Raw genomic sequence first — 21,007 nt, 5'->3', positions numbered from 1 at the left:
CAGGCTCACACCCCAACCCTCCAACACCCCATAGAAAAAGTCCAAGTTTATCTATCCCCTCTTTGTAAGTCCAGGTAACATTCTTGTGAATACTTTCTGCACTCTTTCTACATTAAATATTCCTATTGCTGGGATGTCAGAAGGTTGACAATATTCCAAGTGTTGTCAACATCTTGCATCGCCCACACATGAAGACCCAGCACCTACACTCTGTGCCCTGATCAATTAAGGCAAATGCGCCAAGTGTTTTCTTCACTTTTCTGCCGACTTGCAACATCACTTTCATGGATTGATGTGCCCCCAAATCTCTCTGCTCTACCCACTCCATGGCCTTACCAGATATTGTGTTCATCTTGTCATGGTTTAAACTGAACAACATGCAACTCCTGACACTTCAAGTTAAATTCCATTTACCGTTCCTTGGGCTACTTTCCCAGTTCATCCAGACCTCAAATTACCTCCTTTACTGCCGACTGGACCACCAATTTTGGTATCAGCCACAAATGTACAAACTAGTGCTAACTTTATTGTCATTCATCAATATAGATGGCAAACAGCAGGGGACCACAGTAGCAATCCCTGTGGCACATCACTGTTCAAAGGCCTCCAATCTGAATAACAACCCTCAAATATCACTCTGACTGCGACACATTAAACTAATTCTGTATCTAACTCTGGATCCCATGTGATTTGACCTTGTGCACCATTCTACCAGGCAGGAATTTATCAAAGCCTTGCTGAAATCCATATACACAACATTCCATCATCAGTAAGGTTGTGATTAAGCCTTTACACTTCTGAGAACAGGGCAGCACGTTGGGATCAAGAACAGTTGAAATATTCATAAAACAGGAAAATAAAGCATAGATGAAATATAAGGATAGTGACAGCAAGAGAATGAAGAGTTTCAGAACAAGTTCAGAAAGATATGCAACCGAAAAGCAAAATAAAAATCAGATTGCAAATGTTTGTACAGCAGTGTTCGTAATACAACAAGGAAGTAAAAGTTCACAGGCATCAGATAAATATCAGGACTAAAGATCAATCCCATGGAAAAGTAGGAAAAATACAGGAGGTGGAGGAAATATAACATTTTTAGGAACACACTTGGAATATTGTGCACAGTTCTCATTGCCATTCCCCAGAAAGAATGTGATTAAGCTAGAAATGTTGCAGAAGATTCACAATGCCTTTGACTGGATTGGAGGACTCCATTTATGACCAAAGATTGGAAAGGCTGAGATAGCTTTCCTCAGAGCAAAGGAGTGATGTTAAATGTTTATAAAATCACAAAGGGACATCAATTGGGACAGTTTCCCCCCCCCCCCACCCAACCCAAAGATTCAAAGAGCAAATCTTTACACACACAGGCTAGTGGCTCGATGGAACGAACTGTCAGTTGTAGTGACAGGTACAATGTTTTAAAAAAAAAATTGGGCTGGAACATGAAAAGGTGTAGGAGATGGACCAAATACAGGCAAATGGGTTAGCATGAATGAGTTGGGCAAACAGCCTGTTTCCACGCTGGACAACTTGATGAATTTATAAAACCCATGTGAATCAGATGAATCACAAGAGAACACAGCTGCTCAATTTACAATTTTTTAAACTTAGAAAACACGTAAAATTACAGAGAGGAAATGTAGCAAATAACAAGAGGACTTTGAAAAATGTAAGTGAATCGTCAGCAAGGTTCAATACAGGGTGGCACATTTTTGTGCGAAGGTTGTTTATTGGGAATTGCAAATCTGAGGGGGTGGAGGAATAAAGGGATCATGCAGTACTTATGCATTTGTAACAAAAAGAAAGCAAACATGGAAGAACAGAATTTAAAAGTAGGGAAACTACACTGATGTAAAAGAAGTGAAGACCATGGAGAAGGTGCAGAGATTTTCAGGAAAGACATCAGAAATGAAAGTGCATCCATCTCTTCAGGATGCCGAAAAGGTGACTTCAGAAGTCTAAGAAAAACCCTCAGGTTTGCAGCTGTAGAAAATGTTTTTAGGAAATCCAAGAAAGAAATTTAAAGGGTGAAGAAAATGTGGACCTTGCTGCCACAGGGAATGGCTGAAGTAACCAGAAGAAATTCATAAGACTGATGGCAAGCATACAAGGGCGAAGGGCTAAACAAATTGCTTCAAAGGAAAAATGGGAAGACAGTAGCATGTAATGGGGATTATAACACAAAAGGTCAACTTCCTGGTAGGTCAGACAGGAAAAGAGATAGAAGTTCACTGCCCCCTTTCTCCCCTCCACCACCCCCCCCCCCCAACTGTCATTGAATGACCAACCTGCCCACAGCTTATATGAGCTTACAGTAGTCACCTGAAATCCCATGACCCAACCCCCAGGTGTAGAGTATAAAATCAGACCATGTGGGCTTATCACTCTTTCTTCTTTGTCCTGTGGCTGAGGTAACTACCCAAGCCACTCCAGACCTGTGATTGCAAATAGCGTTGGAGAACTAACGGTGAGATGTGGAGATGGGTCTCTTTCACATGCACCTCAAAGGCAACCATTTTGGGTCATCTCATCTAATTTGTAAATTGCTTTGAGTTCCGTACCTGCTCATCTGTGAAGGTGCAGCAGGTATGGTTTCTTTTAATCAGAATTTATCGTCATGAACAAATAATTGAAATTCAGTGTTAGTGCACGAAAAGTAAGGCAGTGCCTTTGGATCAATGACTATTCAGGAATCTGATGGCAGTGGGGAGGAAGCTGCCCTTGTGCCGTTGAGTGCTGGTCTTCAGACTCCTATTTTTTTTCCCCGATGGTAGCAGAATAAAGAGGGGATGGCATGGGTGGTGGTGGGGATTTTTCTTTTGAGGATAGAGGCTGCTTTTTTAAGACACCGCCTCATGTAGATGTCCTCGATGGAGTGGAGTCTGGTGCCTGTGATGTCGCAGGCCGCGTTCACAACCCTCTGGAGTTTATTCTTGTCCTGAGAGTTGGCGCTTCCATACCAGGCAGTGATACAAACAGCTAGAACACTCTCCACACTGCACTTAGAAGTTTACGAGAGTCTTCAATGATATACCAAATCTCCTCAGCCGCCTCAAAGTATAGCCACTGGATAGCCTTCTTTGTGATTGCATCAACATAGAGGCTACTGGATAGATCCTCGGAGATGTTGATAGGCAGGAATTTGAAATTCTTGACCCTCTCCACAACTGAGCCCTCGATGAGGACTGGGTCATGTTCCCCTGACTGTGTAGTTGTGGTTATTTGCAGTTAAGTGAAGTTGTACGATACCAAAATTGGTTTGCATGCAGATGTGCGCATCTCCTGAGGCTGATTTGTTACCTGTTGTCTCTAAAGTTTCACAGTTTAATACTATCATGTGTCCAGCTATATCCAATTCCTTCAGCAGGCTGTCTTTAGTTCTTAGCAGCATGCACAAGTTTGATGAAATAGTATGCTCCCATTTGAAATAAATATTGAAGATAACAGGCATAAGAAAGTGAGGACAAGCTAGGCAGCATCATTATTTATTTATTTATTCATTTAAAAGTGGTTTATTTAAAAAAAAAACTTTAACATAAATTCACTTTTTAACTATTGACTAACAGCTGAATGTTCTTCATGCCTTTTAGATATCCATTTTGATGTTATTCACTTGGATTCTGGATGACAATTAGAAAGTATTCTTTATCTGCAATGGAAATAGAATGTTCAAATTTTCAGGAATAGAAGCCAAAACAAAATCTTTTATTTTTCCAGCTGTTCAATTCATTGCCATAATTTTAAAATATTGAATACTCAAAGCAAAAATCCTCATATTACATATTTAAATTATTTTTTCTTTGACCTTGGATATGGTATTAGAGAACATTTTAGTTGCAAAGGCTGAAGATCATCTGAATAGTTTAAAGACATCTGACATCGGACAAACACGTATAATTCAAAAGAACCAAAAACAGATTGTTGCCTTAACAATCTGCTGGTTGTTTTTCTTCTTATTAACCATCCTCTGTGAATGTCATTATGTATCAAGTACACGGCTGTAGTTAGGATTAGGTTGCAGAGAACTGCTGTTGGAAAAGAGTCATGAGGCACTGCTTATCCCTTTAAGATGAATGTTAACGGGTATCAAAAATAAATATTTTAATCTTTAAACCAAACTGGAAGGGCCACTCCTGCATTTAGTAATTTTAATCAATTTCAAATGCTTTTTGTTGTTAAATCTGCTGATCAGCACTCAGGCCAACATCCTGAAGATAGATTGCCTCCATAATCACAATTTCAGTATGCAGCAGATACAAAAAATACACTGCAGCCATTTGCCAAGGTTACTACAACCACATCTCTAAAACCTGGAACCTCTACATTGAAAAGATCATGGCAGAAGGCCAATGGGAACAGTAAGGCATTGGTTTGCAATGCAGGAAAATGGGATTAGTAACAATGGGCCATAAAAGCTCAGCATGGACATGGAAAGCTGAAGGGTCAATTTCTATGCTATACAATTGACTATCACCACTTGCAGGGTTCTTATTCAAGTCACTCATCACCATATTTACTTCCCTTTATCATTATGGGTTCAAATGAAATTGTTACCCATCTTTTCTGCTGAAAGAACTCCAAGATCAATGGCAACTCAATTCTCATCCAGTTTTATGCAACTGAGGTGACTCTTGAAAGTTGTTTGGCATCAACAAACAGGGCTCTATTTGGGGCAGAAAGTTTGTTTCGATGTGATGAGCAATTTAGGAGCTTCCGTGCTTCTTACATTTATGGTAAGTTTCTGATATCATTTTGAAGCCTCTTTCTCTTTTTGAGTGGTTGCAGGCTGGGAATTAACACAAATCAGTGGATATTTTATACAGTACGTTTTCCAAATCTGAGAAACTGCCCGATTTTAAAAATATTTTGTCTGCCTGTTAATCCTTTGCCAAGATCCAACTGTGAAATGAGTGTTTCAGAAATATATTGGTCTTGAAATGTGGCTTGCCCATCAGAATCAGTGAAGTGCAAATTTAGTCTTGACAGTGACATTGAAATATGCTGATGGATTAATGTCAAAGGTTTTTCAGAAAAATATACCTCTGAGGTGCCTATTAGAATTAGTTTATTTTTCAAAAGCATTAAATAGGTGCCAGGTTTGAGATCATGATGGTCAAACACTGTACTGGCATGTGAATGAATGATGAATTTCAGTGACGTCTGCATTTGTTCAAAAGCATTGCAGCAAATGGCCCACCTTATCCAGGGGCTCAACCTAGGTCCTTATTGCCATTAGTGTCATGCCATCAGTTTCTTCTAGCGAAAATATTGAAGTCAACCAAGCTAATTTGATACACAGATTAATATGGAGGCTAAATACTTCCATGAATAATCAAGCCCAATAATTCATGAATGCAGTGTTAAAGCAATAATGAGCTATTAAGATCTACACTTACTAACAAACTGCATTATAAAAATACAAAATGTCAAGCTGGAGTGAGCGCTGAGAAAATTTATGAGGATGTTGCCAAGTCTTGCAGGTCTGAGCTAAAGGGAAAGGTTGAACAGGCCAGGGTTTTATTCCTTGGAGTGCAGATGAATGAGGGGTGATCTCAGAGGAGTACAAAATCATGACAGAAATAGATCAGTTGAACTGAGAGTGCTTTGCCCAGAGTAAAGAAAATTGAGAATCAGAGGGCAAAGGTTATATCGATGAAAAGAGATTTAATAGGAACACGAGGGGCAACTTTTATTAAAAACACACAGTGATGGGGGTATGGAATATGCTGCCGAACGAGGCAGTTGAGGCAGGTACAATTGCAAATGTCATTTGAGATGGAACAGAACATATTTGGCATGCCTTCATCTATTTTGATAAGAGTTCTTAAATAGGCTTCTTTTGAAATCCATTTCACCCTCGTCTTGATGTGCACTTGTTATTTATCACCAAACTGCTCCCATATCTCTGCCCATCATGTAGCGGTTGATAAATTGCTTATAAAAGCACTTTTTCTGCACATCAGTGGGCATTTCACATGGCTCAAATGTTATCCACAACATATTTATTTCAAAGTCATATTTGCAAGCTGCATTGTTGAGAATCATGTTACTAGGTGCCAATAAGATTTATGACTATCTGGTTGATCAAAATGGTCCTGTTGCTGTATCATAGAGATAAGTTTTATCTAAACTCTACTTCTTATCCATTCTGAAGCATCCTGTGATAATGAATTCAACTTTGTTCATCATCAACTGTAAACTTCTATGTGCCACAGAAACTTCACGTCCCTATTAAGACATCTCCAAGTGTTTTATTGCCAATGAAGTGCAGTCAATGAGGTCATGTACAATGTGTGGTCGCAGGCTCCAACAAACAGCAGCATAATGAGGATGAGACTGTCTGTTTTGAAATTGTTGATGGAATATTAGCCAGGCCTGAAGAAAGAATTCAAATGGCCATTTTCAAAATAACGCCATGGATTTTTATGTCCATCTGAGAGAAAAAGTGGTATCATTGTTACAGATCTGTCGTAATATGAATCCTTAGTTTAATGTTAAAGCTATATGTGGTTTAATAAATTAGTTTGGGTGGTTACGGGGGCACCCTGTATTAGCATTTTAAACACATGGTTCTTTGAGAATGAAGACAGAAGCCAGTTTGAGATGAAAAAATGGATGCTGATTGAAATTAAAGTCAAGAAGATGAAAAGGATTTATGATAGTCCTTGAGATATTGGAAACAATAAGTGTTAGTTCAGAAGCACCTGTATAAACGCACGGCATTTTATTTCTGAGGAAAGGAGACTTCTCGGAGACAGGTTTTTAAGCCTATTCATGTCAAAAGACCTTACAAGTTCCAAAGACAGAAATTATGCCACATACCATGTGACATGAGAAATGGGCTGGAAATAGATTATTGAAATGAGAGACAAATGGAGAGTATAGAAGTCAAAACCCTGTGACATACAGGGGTTGGAACCTTGTGAAAGACAGAGTTGAATTACAGTAACCAGAATAGGTACTGTAAAAGGGGAATAGAGAATAAGTGGCTTTTGAAATAAGGAAGGCCACTTCACAGACTCTTTTGAAAAGGACAGGCTTCTACTGGGTCCATTTTTGTATGGCCACCTTGTTTAACCCTTGTCTGGGTTTGTGAATTCATCATAGAAAAAAATAGCCACATTCGCAGTCTCTTTGAAGAGAGGGCAGATTTTTCATGCGGAAAACAGATTCCAAAATCTTCAGTAAAAGGATTTGATCCTGGGATTCTCCTTTTCACAGGAAGTATATTGGTGGCTCAAAAGATGGTCACTTCTACTGTAATAATATCTCTCAAGACATCCCATCAAAAGAATTGTGAGTAGAGGCCTGAAGATGCTTAAAAGCGCTTTATAATTATTTCTGAACTGAGAATTTAAGATTTCAAACAAGACTAAAATGATGCTGAAGTTTTAAAAATTAACTTTTTAGAGTGGAACTTTAATCACACACACACACAAACATTTTACATTTGCGCACAGTGGGGTTAAATTCACAGTTAAGTTTAGAGATAAGTAAGAAATGTTATGCTGTTGATAGTCTAATTAAAAACTATTAATTTGAATTTACCATTGTCTGGTGAATTTCCTTTGTTAGTCCCAAATTAAAAATTAAAACAGTTGCTAGTTTGAAACACCATGTTCAAGGTTGCTATGAATCAGCATCTGTGTGTCAGCACACATTTTGGCCTCAAGTTGCTGAAGTCTTGAGCTTGATATAATCGACTCAGGCAAAATTGCTCAACAAGTGAACCACACAGACATTGTGATTAACTGTGCCTGTGCAGGAGACACCAGAAGGGGAGCAATCTCATTTCTATAAAATGCAAAATATCTAAGAACAGTAGTTGGAAAGTATCTTTGAAGACCCAGAAGCTCGTCTCATGCTGCGAATGAAGTAGATTTTAAAATTTCCCAGATTTTGGGAAAAATTTACTGCCAAATATACAAACAGTAATTCATGAAGCAAGTATAATCCTATTTGATATGAATCTATTAAGTACTCTTCTCAATGAGTTGAGTTTCAGCAATTATCTATTTTCTTCTTGGTTGCCAATTAACAGGATTGATTTTCATTGTTTTCAATTCATTTTCTATATTATCCCAATTCAATGGTTGTTAGGTTAAACACAAATTGAGACAGTACATTAAAGTAGCCTTAATAAACATGATTCCATTTTGTATTCATTCTCCTAAATATTCTGCAAGCACAGCAAAAATATTTGTTTTGTTTTAAATTGAGTTCAAAAGGCTCTCAAACTCTCTACCAATCCCACAGTGACCTCCCCATCAAGCCCACCTCAAAAGACCTTACAGATGGCTTAGTATTATAAAATCTGTCAAAACTGGATTACAACAATCAAATTTAACTTGACTCCACAAGGTTCAATGGATGTTCAGGATAAATGGTACAGCACAGGTGACTGATAGAAAACAATACAAACCCTTTTCTTTTTCTTGAAGAACTATTAATTTTCCCTTGATACATGTCTTTCAATTGTCCCTATATCATTGTATTGTTTGGGTTCCTACCCAAAAGAATAAGATTTTGCTGCTTATCAAAGGATCATCAGATAATCTTACCTGGTGCAACCATTATCTCATGTTTTTTTGATCTGACTCTTAAGAATGTCAAGTCATTCTGTGGATCAATATCTCGAACAGTGCTTCTTGCTTTCATGGTAAGTTGGTGGAATAGTCCTGCATACTGCACAGTGGTGGAGTTGTCCAAAGTTGTCCTAATTGGAATTCCTGTATATTGAACAATAACTCAACAAACTTAGCTCATATTATAATAAAACTGGCAGATCACAAAAAAAATTAAGCAAATAAAAGCTGGTATGGAAATCTTTATTATGTATAAAATGGTACTGCAAGCAGTCATTGAAAAAAATTCGATCTAGAGCATCTCCCAAAATCTGCAAATACTATTCACCCTCACTGCCTTATGAACTTTCTGCTTATTAGTTACTCTACACTAAAGGTATTCCTTTTCCCATACTGAGTTATGATGAAAAGTTCATCTATGCCCTCTTGTTCAATAAAATGCTGTTGTACCTTCTACAGTATTTCTGCAACCATAAATTGATTCAATCACACATCATGATCTCAATCACTCCATTCGGAATTTCAATTCATTTATCGTACCAAAAGCAAGCACGTAAATCCCTGAATTTTTAAAAAAAATTAATATATGTTTAGTCTTGTGGCTTCATGCATGAATATGAAAGGTGCAACAAGCTTTGAGTGTACTGGTACACCAATTGATAAAAACAGGCACAGAGGAACCTCAAACACCAAGTGAAGAGAATCAAGCAACATCAATTGGTGAAAGAGAATGATTGATGTTTCAAGCCAAAACCCTTTAACAAGGCTTGTAAAGTCATCCATTGATGCTGTTTGAACCACTGAATTCCTTCAGCAAAGTGCATTTAGCTTCAGATTCTAGCATCTACAGTCTCCACCGTGTCTCAAGTGAAGTGAATTGTTTGAGGAAAATATATTTTAAATGCTGAAAATCCTAAATAAAAACAGAAGACACTGGAATTACTCAATAAATGAGGCAGCATCTGTGGAAAATATATATAGAATAGGTTTTGGTAAGTGATCCGAGACACTTCATAATGTGTTTTTAAAAAAAAATTGTACATGGTTTCCAGTGCAAGAAAATGTCTGCACAGGAACATCCAACTGGACAGGACCTTGGTGAGACCTTGGTGAGACCCCATCTGGAGTTTGAGCACAGTTTTGTTTGCCTTATCTGATTAAGGATGCTCCTACCATTCAGGACTGCAAAATGAGAATGCTAAAATTCATCCATCAGATGACCAGACTAATATACAAAGAGAGTGAATCTACTTGGTCTACATTCACTCATGATTAAAGAATAACTGGGGTGGAAGGAAAGAAGATGCATAATTGTAGAAATCTTAAAATTCTAACAAGTCAACGCAGACTAAGTAGAAAAAGACATCTTAATGGCTGGAGAGACCAGAACCTGTCTCAAGATTAGTAGAAATTTCTTCAGTCACAGGATGGTTAACTTGCAAAAATTTGTACCATGCATGTCCGTGGATACCCATTCTTTAAATTCATTCAAGAAGGTAGACACATTTCTTAATGCTTAAGGAATGATGGGTGAAGGCAGGTACAAGGCTCCGAAGTGATTCATCAGCGATGATTGTGTTGTATGACGGTACAGGCCAAAGAATCTACTCCTGTTCCTATTTTCCATATTCACACAGTACAAGTTTAATGGTGGGTCAATGCAGTTACGCAGATGGAAACCAGGATGATACTCTACAAATTAGAGTATGACTATTGACTAAAAGGGATTGTCAAAAATCAAATTTTTAAAAAAAGATTTCAACTGCTAAAACAAAATCAAAAATGTTTGTAAAGTGCAGCAGGGAAACCATTTGACAGGAGAAAGAAAAGCTGACCATGTTACATACAACCTTTCATGTGCCTCACAAATCAGTTTTTTGGCATTCTTTGAAGTTGAATTGCTGTGCATTTGGATGTGATTTTACCTCTAATAGGTTGTCATCCTACCACAGGGTAATTTACAAATAGGAAGTAATTTGCTGCTGCATTTAATCACACAGGAATTTACAGTCAAGAATCAGAAAACTCACTCAATAAATTCTATAGCTTCAACAAAAGCCTGGCTTGATCAATTCAAATGCTCTCTCAAAGGAAATACCTATATCTTCTTCGGATCATGAACATGGGTCCAGTGTATTCTCATTATCATCTTTAATTTGATTGGAAGAGCTCTCATTTATTCAGCAAATCACAGCGTGCACGTGGGATGCCAGTTATGAAAGTCTCAACGCAGTAGGATAATACATAAGTGTAAATGGACATTTAGAATATTATGCCATATTTTGCGGGATTTAAAAATGAACTTTAAATTTATAGTTGAACACAAAAACATTCTTGACAAACAGGAAATCTGCTCCATGTAAATAAAGCATGTTGCACAATCTGCATTAACTGCCAGACATTTTCACAAAATAGAAAACTTTCAAATTTAGCTTAACTCAAATGTCCAACATTTGAATAATTTCTCATCAGTACTATAATTTGAGGCCTTAATCTTTTGTAATACCCATCTCAGTGAAGGGTTCCTGTTAATTTACTTTGGAGCTGACAAATCAATTCAAGTGAGCTGACAAATCAATAAATTTACTGTTTTGCTCAGGAAAAAGAAAATCAGACTACAAAAACAAGTTTGTCTGAAAGTAAATACTTTGGCACCCCACAGATCCCTGCCTATTTCTTTAGCAATTTTCCATTGAAATCATTTGAATTACATCTGTGGCTCACAATGTTCTAATATAACTTTTATTCGGGAACTAGATTCTGTGAATATTAACAATAATGGAATCACTAGCATTTTTCTTATTCACTATACCCTGAACAAGAGTCAACAGTAAAATTCTCCATCAACAGCTCTTTGCTTTTATAAAAAATGGCTGATTCTGTGAATTGGAATTAAAAGCATTGATAAAAAAACATTTGGACATAACCTGTGGAAGAGAAATAATGTGACCTTTTTAGATCAAAGGCCCTTGCTCAGAACCATTATTCTGAGTAGGGAGTTTGTCCACATTTGATTTCACCCAGAGTTGAAGCCAAAATATAAATAGCAATTGCTTTTCCTTCCAATCCTTGCACAATCATCTCCAGTCACACATGGGTTCGCCATTAAACCCAGTCTTATTTTCATTAACTGCCCTCTCTCAGCAGCAAGTATGGAATTGATTTGCAAGAATAGTTATGATACACGATCCTGAACTATAAAACAAAGGTAGAAGAAGTAGAACCAAATAAACTAAAATGCATCTACTGTAACCTGTACAGAGCTTTTACCCCCACAATAAGTGATGGAAGCACAACAGTTTTGTGATTTTGGGCAAAGCCTCCAATTGGGTGTCAGACACACAGTGAACTTAAATCAAAATTGTAGTTTTAACTTCTGAAACAGTACAGTAAAATAATAGGAAAGCATGAGGAGAGGGGGACCGCAACCATAAAAAAAATGTTGAATTATGTGGACAGACCCTTTGAGCCATTTTACAGAAGAGCTTTACAATGCAAACTGCTACACATTAACAAGTTTCACGGCATGAAATCACCACAACCTTCAGTAAATGACACAACAAGCATTAGTAGGTAATTAAAAAACCAATGTGGAACAATTTCTGAGGTACATGGCGATCTAGTTGTCAACCCTGAAAACAACAAGAATTCAAATGGCTCATTTGGAAAATGCACACAGATGCAATTCCCTCTCTGCAGCAAGTATAAAATTTCTAAAAAAACATTTGAAAAGCTCTGGACACATTTGTCATGTCTGTGCATTGATTCCGCAAGCTACATGGCAAAGCAGATCTGCAATTTGAAAACAAAGCTTTCTGAATTTAGAGGAACATTCACTTAGGACTCTTGTTAATTGCAATGATTCAAACTGGCCTCAATTTATTTCTTTTCTGAGATGATGGGTTTTATTATTCAAGCTGGTGCTCAATTCAAATGTGCATAAGACTATTTGACAATATGATAGAAAATGGGTTTAAAAACCACAAAAGATCATAGGAGTCAAAATGTCTTGGTCTTTTATTAGAAGTAAGTAATTGGCTAAAGAATGTAAGCTGTTAGGTGCACCTCTGGAGTAAAATCCTTCAGATTCAAACATTATCTCAAAAGAAAAATAAACTCCATTTCACATTGTGGGTTTGTGACAATGAATGCTATCCTTCAAAATCAAATAAAACTGTGGAAGATGAAGTAATCCATGTTCAATTGGCTTATGCCATACATGGAGTGAGAATTAAAACAGAAATTTTTACAAAAACTGAGGAACGTTCCAGGGCTTTCTGTGAACTTTTCAGGCCTGAAATTTGTTCTCCCCACCAAACTCCAAAGCAGAGAGAAACAATAAAACTGTGAAGCTGGACCACGGTTTCCTTCTCTTCTTCACCGACTCTTCTCAAACTTCACCCCACCCTCATCTGTCTTTCCACATCTCCCATCCTCTCCCCAGTACACCCCCTTCCTACTCTAGTGTCGATAAGGGGTGCCAACCAAAAATGATGATTTACTTGCATTGACATTGTATGACCAGCTGAGTTCTTCCAGCATTTTATTCTTTGATCAAGTTCAAAACCATTCAACATTTGTGATAAGTTTGTTGTAGCTTTTAAGTCCTTTATTGTTAAGTGTTTGCCAAGTGGCAGTCAATGCAGTGGATAGATAAGGCACTGCAATTTTCATATATTTTCAAGGTTATATGCCCCTCAACTTACGGAACAACTTTCCCAAACTTCACCTGATTCTATTTTAATATTTAATCATTTTGCTTATGTAAAAGATCAGGGAGTTCTGCATAATGATTTAATAAAATACACCCTTATCCAAGTCTTAACAAGTATGGATGATGCAGTACCATTGGGCTACATTTGGAATTTTAGCCAGAATTACCCAATACTTTGATGTTTTTGGTGGTCTCCCCAGCTGGTACAAATGTAGAAATTCCTCTAATTCAAATAACAAATGGCCACAGGGAGTACTTTCCATGTCAATAAACCAAATGTTTGTACCATCGTTTATACAATTTTCTGATTTTTGTTCTAAAGGAAATATTTTTGTACAAATGTGGTTTCTTTGGCTTGGCTTTTTTTTGGCTTGGCTTCGCGGACGAAGATTTATGGAGGGGGTAAAAGTCCATGTCAGCTGCAGGCTCGTTTGTGGCTGACAAGTCCGATGCGGGACAGGCAGACACGGTTGCAGCGGCTGCAGGGGAAAATTGGTTGGTTGGGGTTGGGTGTTGGGTTTTTCCTCCTTTGCCTTTTGTCAGTGAGGTGGGCTCTGCGGTCTTCTTCAAAGGAGGTTGCTGCCCGCCAAACTGTGAGGCGCCAAGATGCACGGTTTGAGGCGATATCAGCCCACTGGTGGTGGTCAATGTGGCAGGCACCAAGAGATTTCTTTAGGCAGTCCTTGTACCTTTTCTTTGGTGCACCTCTGTCACGGTGGCCAGTAGAGAGCTCGCCATATAACACGATCTTGGGAAGGCGATGGTCCTCCATTCTGGAGACGTGACCCACCCAGCGCAGCTGGATCTTCAGCAGCGTGGACTCGATGCTGTCGACCTCTGCCATCTCGAGTACTTCGACGTTAGGGATGAAAGCGCTCCAATGGATGTTGAGGATGGAGCGGAGACAACGCTGGTGGAAGCGTTCTAGGAGCCGTAGGTGATGCCGGTAGAGGACCCATGATTCTGCACCATTTCATCAGATGCAAGGATCGACAATGAGATAGACAACAGACTCGCCAAGGCAAATAGCGCCTTTGGAAGACTACACAAAAGAGTCTGGAAAAACAACCAACTGAAAAACCTCACAAAGATAAGCGTATACAGAGCCGTTGTCATACCCACACTCCTGTTCGGCTCCGAATCATGGGTCCTCTACCGGCATCACCTACGACAAATGTGATAGTACACAAGCAATTAGACACAGAATGCACATTATTATTACTATAGAGTAATACAGTGTCAGCTATAGTAACAAGCATATAGGTTGAGTGTCCAACCTTAGGGGCACAGAATCAAGAACTACAGTGAGGGAGGTTTTGTCAGTCCACATTAGAAAAGATGATCCAGTTGCAGAGAAAGGTGTCTGTGTTTTAGGATGAATTTGGTTGGGACTGTTACTGAAAGCAGAGATGTAATCAATAAATGAGATTCAGAAATAGGTGTTACACACAACCTAGAAAAAAGCCACCTGCACCTTGTAGCAGCCAGCAAATTTACCCAAAACTGCAAGAAACTACATTCAACCAGACCACCGCTTCAACGTCATCTACAACTCCTGTTGCCTCAGGACAACTGCAACACCAAGGACTTAGCCCACCATAATCATACTCTTCGCTGCTTCTGTCAGGCAGAGGATACATGTACTTTTGTACAGGAACTCTCGATTCAAGGACATTTACTCTCCTATTATCAGGCTCTTTAATGGATCACACTGGCAAGGAGGCCAGATGCAGTATCACTAGTATCTTGTATGCAGCATAATGTCCCTGCTCTCAAATTCAATCCTTCTTACAATGAAGGCCAATATTCCATTTGCCTTCTTGAGAGCCTGCTGAACCTGCAAACCAACCTTTTGCAATTCATGCACAAGTACTCCCGAGTCTTTCGCCATGGTAGCACATTGCCATTGCTTGCAATTTAAATAATAATCTGATCTTCAATTTTTCCATTCCAAAGTGGATAACCTCGCATTTACCAGCATTGTAATCCATCTGCCAGTCCCTTGCCCACTTTGGCTCTCTGCAAATTCAATGTATCCTCTGTACTATTTGTTTTTCCACTAAATTTAGTGTCATCAGCAAACTTAGATACATTACACACTCTCCTCTCTTCCAGCTCATTTATAAGTATATCGTACACAAGCTGCAGCCTAGTTAGCTCAACAATTGTCACAGCAGATTGAGCACCTTTGTGCTTCCAGTTTTGGAGATGATGTGAAAAATCTTATCCAACACCGACAGTGTACTTGCCTGCATCCTTAAAATTGGTGTGGACCAACTGGCAGGAATTTTTTTAAAAACAGCCATTTTAAAAAAATATTTTATTTTTTGCAGATTTACAAAGTTCAATAAACAAAGCCATCTACACTTATTTAGATCCAAAGTACGTATTTGTTTCCACCACCACCTCCCCCCACCCCACCTCAGTGAATACATTCCAAAATCTTTTCTCGATCCCAATCATCGTGAGGTGCACAACCCCTCTATTGAAACCTGTAATGAAAAGAAATTAACAGTGGCAACGCCATTCCAAATAAATTACTAAAAAAAAAGAAAGGAATTCAAAAGAGAAAAGAAAACTAAGGACCTGAAAAGAAAAGGACAGGTGCATCATCTGTGCCAAGTCCCATTTCCGTAATCACACTTCTGGCCTAAGTTGGATAATTTAACCTTATCCCTATTTAAAAGGGCAGGGGTGGGAGGGAACAATCAATCTATCTACCAATGTACTGCAAGTAAGGTTGCAAAATTCTACCAAATGTGTCTTGTTCACTCCGTTGGTTATATGTGATTTTTCTCTCGGGGAATGCAAATCTGCATTTCCATATTCCATTGTGTGGTATTAGCTGGGAGTCGGACTTCCACACTTCCTGGTGACTGCCAAAGTGACCTTCACAAACAAAATTTGGAATTTAGTCAGTCAAAACTGCATTTCTCCAACATCCCACAAGAGAAAAAGCTCTGGATCCTGTAGAAAATCCACTTTTGTAATTTTTTTTTTAAAGAATGTCCCCTAGGTCTTCCCAAAAAGGTCACACCCTTGAACACAGCCAGGTAGAGTGGACAAAAGTTCCTATCTCCACACCATATCTGAAACATTTCTGAAATCTCTGACTTTGATCTGTGTAGTTTTTGAGGTGGAAGGTACAACTGTTGCAGGAAATTATGCTGCACCAACCTGTATCTGACATTGACGACCCCCATCACACTGTTCAGACACAGGTCCTGACACCATTCCTCATTGATTGTTGTACACAAGTCTGACCTCCATCTCTCTCTCGACCTTTGTAGGCCCAATTTCGAGCCCTCACTTTGGAATACGTAATACATCTTAGAAGTAAATCTACACACATTCTCTTTTGAATTAGAATCTCCATATTGCTACATTCAGGCAGGGTCATAGTCGGTCCCAATTTTTCCCCTCAAAGTATTACGAATTGTAAATATTACATTTTATGTAAAAAAATATCAACATTTAGTACCGCAAAACTGATGGTCTAACATTTGAGTTGGTAAAGCTGACGAGCAATAATAAAATTTGCCAATGACACCACAGTTGTTGGTAGAATCACAATAGCAATGGATGAGGGAGATAGATCAGCAAGTTGAGCGGTGTCACAACAACCACCTCGAACGAGGGAGATAGATCAGCAAGTTGAGCGGTGTCACAACAACCACCTCGAACTCAACATTAGCGAAACCAAGGAGAGGATTATAGACTTCAGGAGGAAGTGAAGAGAATACAAACCAGTCCTTATCAAAGGCACAGTAGTGGAGAGGATCAGGAACTTCAAATTTCTGGGTGCCAATATTTCCGAGAATAAGACCTTGATTCGCTATGTCACTGAAAACTCTTGAAAACTTCCAAAAGTGTTCTGTGGAGAGCATTCTGGCTGGTTGCATCACTGTCTGGTATGGAGGTGGCAAGAAAAAAAAACTCCAGAGGGTTGTTAACTCAGCCTACAATATCAAAGGCACCAGACTTCACACATTCGAGGACATCTACAACCGTCAATGTCTTAAGAAAACATCGTCAAGGACCCCCACCACCCAGGCCATGCCCTCTTCACTCTGCTACCCTCTGGAAAAAGGTAAAGGAGCCTAAAGACAAGCACTCAGCGGCACAAGGACAGCTTCTTCCCAATTGCCATCAGATTCCTGAGTGATCATTGAACCAAAGACAATACCTTACTTTTGACTTTTTGTGCACTATTTTAATTTATTGTCGTAAGATGGTTATAATATAAATGTTTGCTCTCTGATGCTGCTACAACAAATTTTGTGACTTGTTCATTACAATAAATTTGGATTCTAATTCTGAAATCACCCATTTTTATTATTGCTTCAAGGCTAGAATTCCCCAAGAAGTCTGTGTTTTAGTCATTTACATTATCATTATTATGTAGTTGGAGCTACATATTGGTTATCACATTAAGAAAATTGATTGCTGGACAGTAATTCTCCAGATCCAAATTATGAATAAAGCATGAAAAGAGCAATGTTAAGGCATGCAAAGACCAACATACCTTCTGAGTTCACAACTATAGTTCCAATCACACCTTTGTGAGACTGAATCCTTTTCAGAGTTTCTTCTACCTCACTCTGTAAACAAGAGATATTACATTAATGCAAAGTGACATTTGGTTTAATTCAATATTCTTTCACAACAGTTCTTCCAAAAGATGTTGACTGATGGAACAACAAAGAATTTGAGGGGGAATGTGGAGGATGGGCTAATGTTGTAATCAGTAGATTAAAAGGAAATAGTGCAATGGAAAAATAAACAGGTTATCTTGCAGGGGATCATGATATCTAACTAAGTACCTCAAGAAGGGAAGAACATGCAAACATAAGAGAATGCCTCTAATTAGAGCCAGACAGGGAACATTCGTTAAAAACAATTCAATGTTCTTTATGTGAAACCATGCAACATTTGTTGCAAGATGAACAAACTAATAAAACAAATAACCATGATCTAAAGTGTGTGGTTGTAAAAGTAAACAATGCTGAGGGTTAAAAATTCTTGGATACATGATAAATATAGTGATAAGGGGAAAAAGTCATAAAGGATGCCATTGGGCAAGAGAGAAAAACATTCCAAGGAAAGAAAATAAGATACAATATATTAGGATGGATTCAAAAAACTGAGGGAAGGAAACATATCAGAGTTTGTAAAAACACAGAAGTGTTGGAGGAACTCAACAGGTCCCTTCTTCAAGGTACTGGTAAAAAGTAGACAGGCATCCAAACTAAAAGGCAATGGGCAAGGAAAAAGTGCAGACCAACAGACAAAAAATATTATTGGTTATGGATTGGACATAGAAGAGAAGAAAGGATAGAATTAACTGTGGTAGGAGGGGCTTTTTTGGTTCTGTGGAAGCAGTGCTGGGGAGAGCTAGAGGAAAGGAGTCAAAGGAAAAGATGGGGAGGATGTGGGCTAACAGAAACCAGTGAAGTCTAAGTTTATCCCATCTGGTTGGAGGGTGCCTAGACGGAATAGGAGGTTTCAGTCTGGCATGCACAAAGCCATGGAAAGACATGTTGGCCATGGAAAAGATGGGGAAGTGAAAGGGGTGGCCCCACCACTATTTCAGAGCAGAGGTGCTCAATGAATTTTGGGGGGGGGGGGGGGGGGGGAAAGGGAGTGTACAATAGATTCAATTAAAAATAACTTTCCTTGCATCCATAAGCAGTAAGAGTATTTTTTTTAATCAGTTTCTTGTTTTGTTTAATTCTCTTTGCATCATTTTCATGACCTAATAAAAAGGTAAACACATTTTCTCTTCAAGAAAAAAAAACATTTATTTGGATTATATAGACTGTGAACAGTTACTTCACCAAAAACACAAAAAATGTAAAGGGAGAGGGAAACTTGATCAAGGGCAATCAGAAAGTGGGGGTAATTGGGGACCAAAATGATAACCCGCCTGTGGAATCAGAATATAGGCACTTTCTTAAATGATGGCCTCACTCTGTTAGTCACCAAACGAAAATGCATTGAAGAGGAAGATACTTCCAGGGATTAAGCGAACAGACAGAGTTCCCATCTGAATTTGGAAGAGAAAACGATTTCTGGGGCTTGGATTGAAATTTGAAAGGGAAGAAACTGGTGACAGGAAATTTGCCCAATTGGTTCCTGAATGGAGACCTCAAATCAGCCCAATTGGTTCCTGATTGGAGACCTCAAATCAGCCCAATTGGTTCCTGAATGGAGACCTCGAATATGCCCAATTGGTTCCTGAATGGAGACCTCGAATCAGCCCAACTGGTTCCTGAATGGAGACCTCGAATCAGCCCAATTGGTTCCTGAATGGAGACCTCGAATCAGCCCAATTGGTTCCTGAATGGAGACCTCGAATCTGCCCAATTGGTTCCTGAATGGAGACCTCGAATCTGCCCAATTGGTGCCTGAATGGAGACCTCGAATCAGCCCAATTGGTGCCTGAATGGAGACCTCGAATCAGCCCAACTGGTTCCTGAATGGAGACCTCGAATCAGCCCAACTGGTTCCTGAATGGAGACCTCGAATCAGCCCAACTGGTGCCTGAATGGAGACCTCGAATCAGCCCAATTGGTGCCTGAATGGAGACCTCGAATCAGCCCAATTGGTGCCTGAATGGAGACCTCGAATCAGCCCAATTGGTTTCTGAATGGAGACCTCGAATCAGCCCAACTGTTCCTGAATGGAGACCTCGAATCAGCCCAATTGGTTCCTGAATGGAGACCTCGAATCAGCCCAACTGGTTCCTGAATGGAGACCTCGAATCAGCCCAACTGGTGCCTGAATGGAGACCTCGAATCTGCCCAATTGGTTCCTGAATGGAGACCTCGAATCAGCCCAATTGGTGCCTGAATGGAGACCTCGAATCAGCCCAACTGGTTCCTGAATGGAGACCTCGAATCTGCCCAATTGGTTCCTGAATGGAGACCTCGAATCTGCCCAATTGGTGCCTGAATGGAGACCTCGAATCAGCCCAACTGGTTCCTGAATGGAGACCTCGAATCTGCCCAATTGGTTCCTGAATGGAGACCTCGAATCTGCCCAATTGGTGCCTGAATGGAGACCTCGAATCAGCCCAATTGGTGCCTGAATGGAGACCTCGAATCAGCCCAACTGGTTCCTGAATGGAGACCTCGAATCTGCCCAATTGGTTCCTGAATGGAGACCTCGAATTAATCAGTATTGACTTGTATTCGAGCAAAAATAATCCCGAATCACGAAAATAAACATTTTTTTTGGCCAATGCGTTTGTTGTTCAATTGTTCACCCCCCCACCCCCCCCCCCCCCAATCAACACCATTGCAGGCCCGAGTGCAAAAACAGGTTAGAAATGTGCCAAAATACAACGGCAAAAAGCCGGGATGGAGACGTTTGTCAAGTCATCGGATTGGTTTCCTCCAAGAATCATTTCGAACCATGACTGACTCGACACACACTTGGGGCCTATCTTGGGCTGAGCGCTCCTCGCCTGAGCGGGCCGGCCAACGGCATGAACACCTCGACACGCTGCAACAGTAACCACAAAATAAGCTTAAAACTTCGTTCAACAGCTCGGTTAATCTTTACCATCGCTTCCCACTTGACACCCGGCAACCAACGACAACCAGCTCTCCGGAAAACGACCGGTTGCTACGCGGAACCGGAAGTGACCCTTGACCCGGATGTTTGGGGTCACTTCCTCAGGTGCTCTGCAAGGACAACCAAA

General features: G+C 39.5%; 1 protein-coding gene across 1 annotated transcript; it reads right to left on the bottom strand.

The window, feature by feature from the left end:
• Positions 1–3,476: 3,476 nt before the first annotated feature.
• LOC138745044 (dynein light chain roadblock-type 2) lies at positions 3,477–20,974 on the bottom strand. Its single transcript, XM_069902104.1, has 4 exons — positions 20,869–20,974; positions 17,828–17,903; positions 8,565–8,732; positions 3,477–3,652 (listed from the first exon to the last, which is right to left on the bottom strand). The coding sequence occupies exons 1-4, from the start codon at positions 20,869–20,871 to the stop codon at positions 3,609–3,611; spliced, it is 291 nt and encodes a 96-aa protein (XP_069758205.1). The 5' UTR covers positions 20,872–20,974; the 3' UTR covers positions 3,477–3,608.
• Between the last annotated feature and the right edge of the window lie 33 nt (positions 20,975–21,007).

Source organism: Narcine bancroftii, chromosome 10, assembly GCF_036971445.1.
Source record: "Narcine bancroftii isolate sNarBan1 chromosome 10, sNarBan1.hap1, whole genome shotgun sequence".
Taxonomy (NCBI): Eukaryota; Metazoa; Chordata; class Chondrichthyes; order Torpediniformes; family Narcinidae; genus Narcine; species Narcine bancroftii.
Note: the sequence above shows the minus strand (reverse complement) of the source record. Positions and strands in the feature narration are given on the sequence as shown.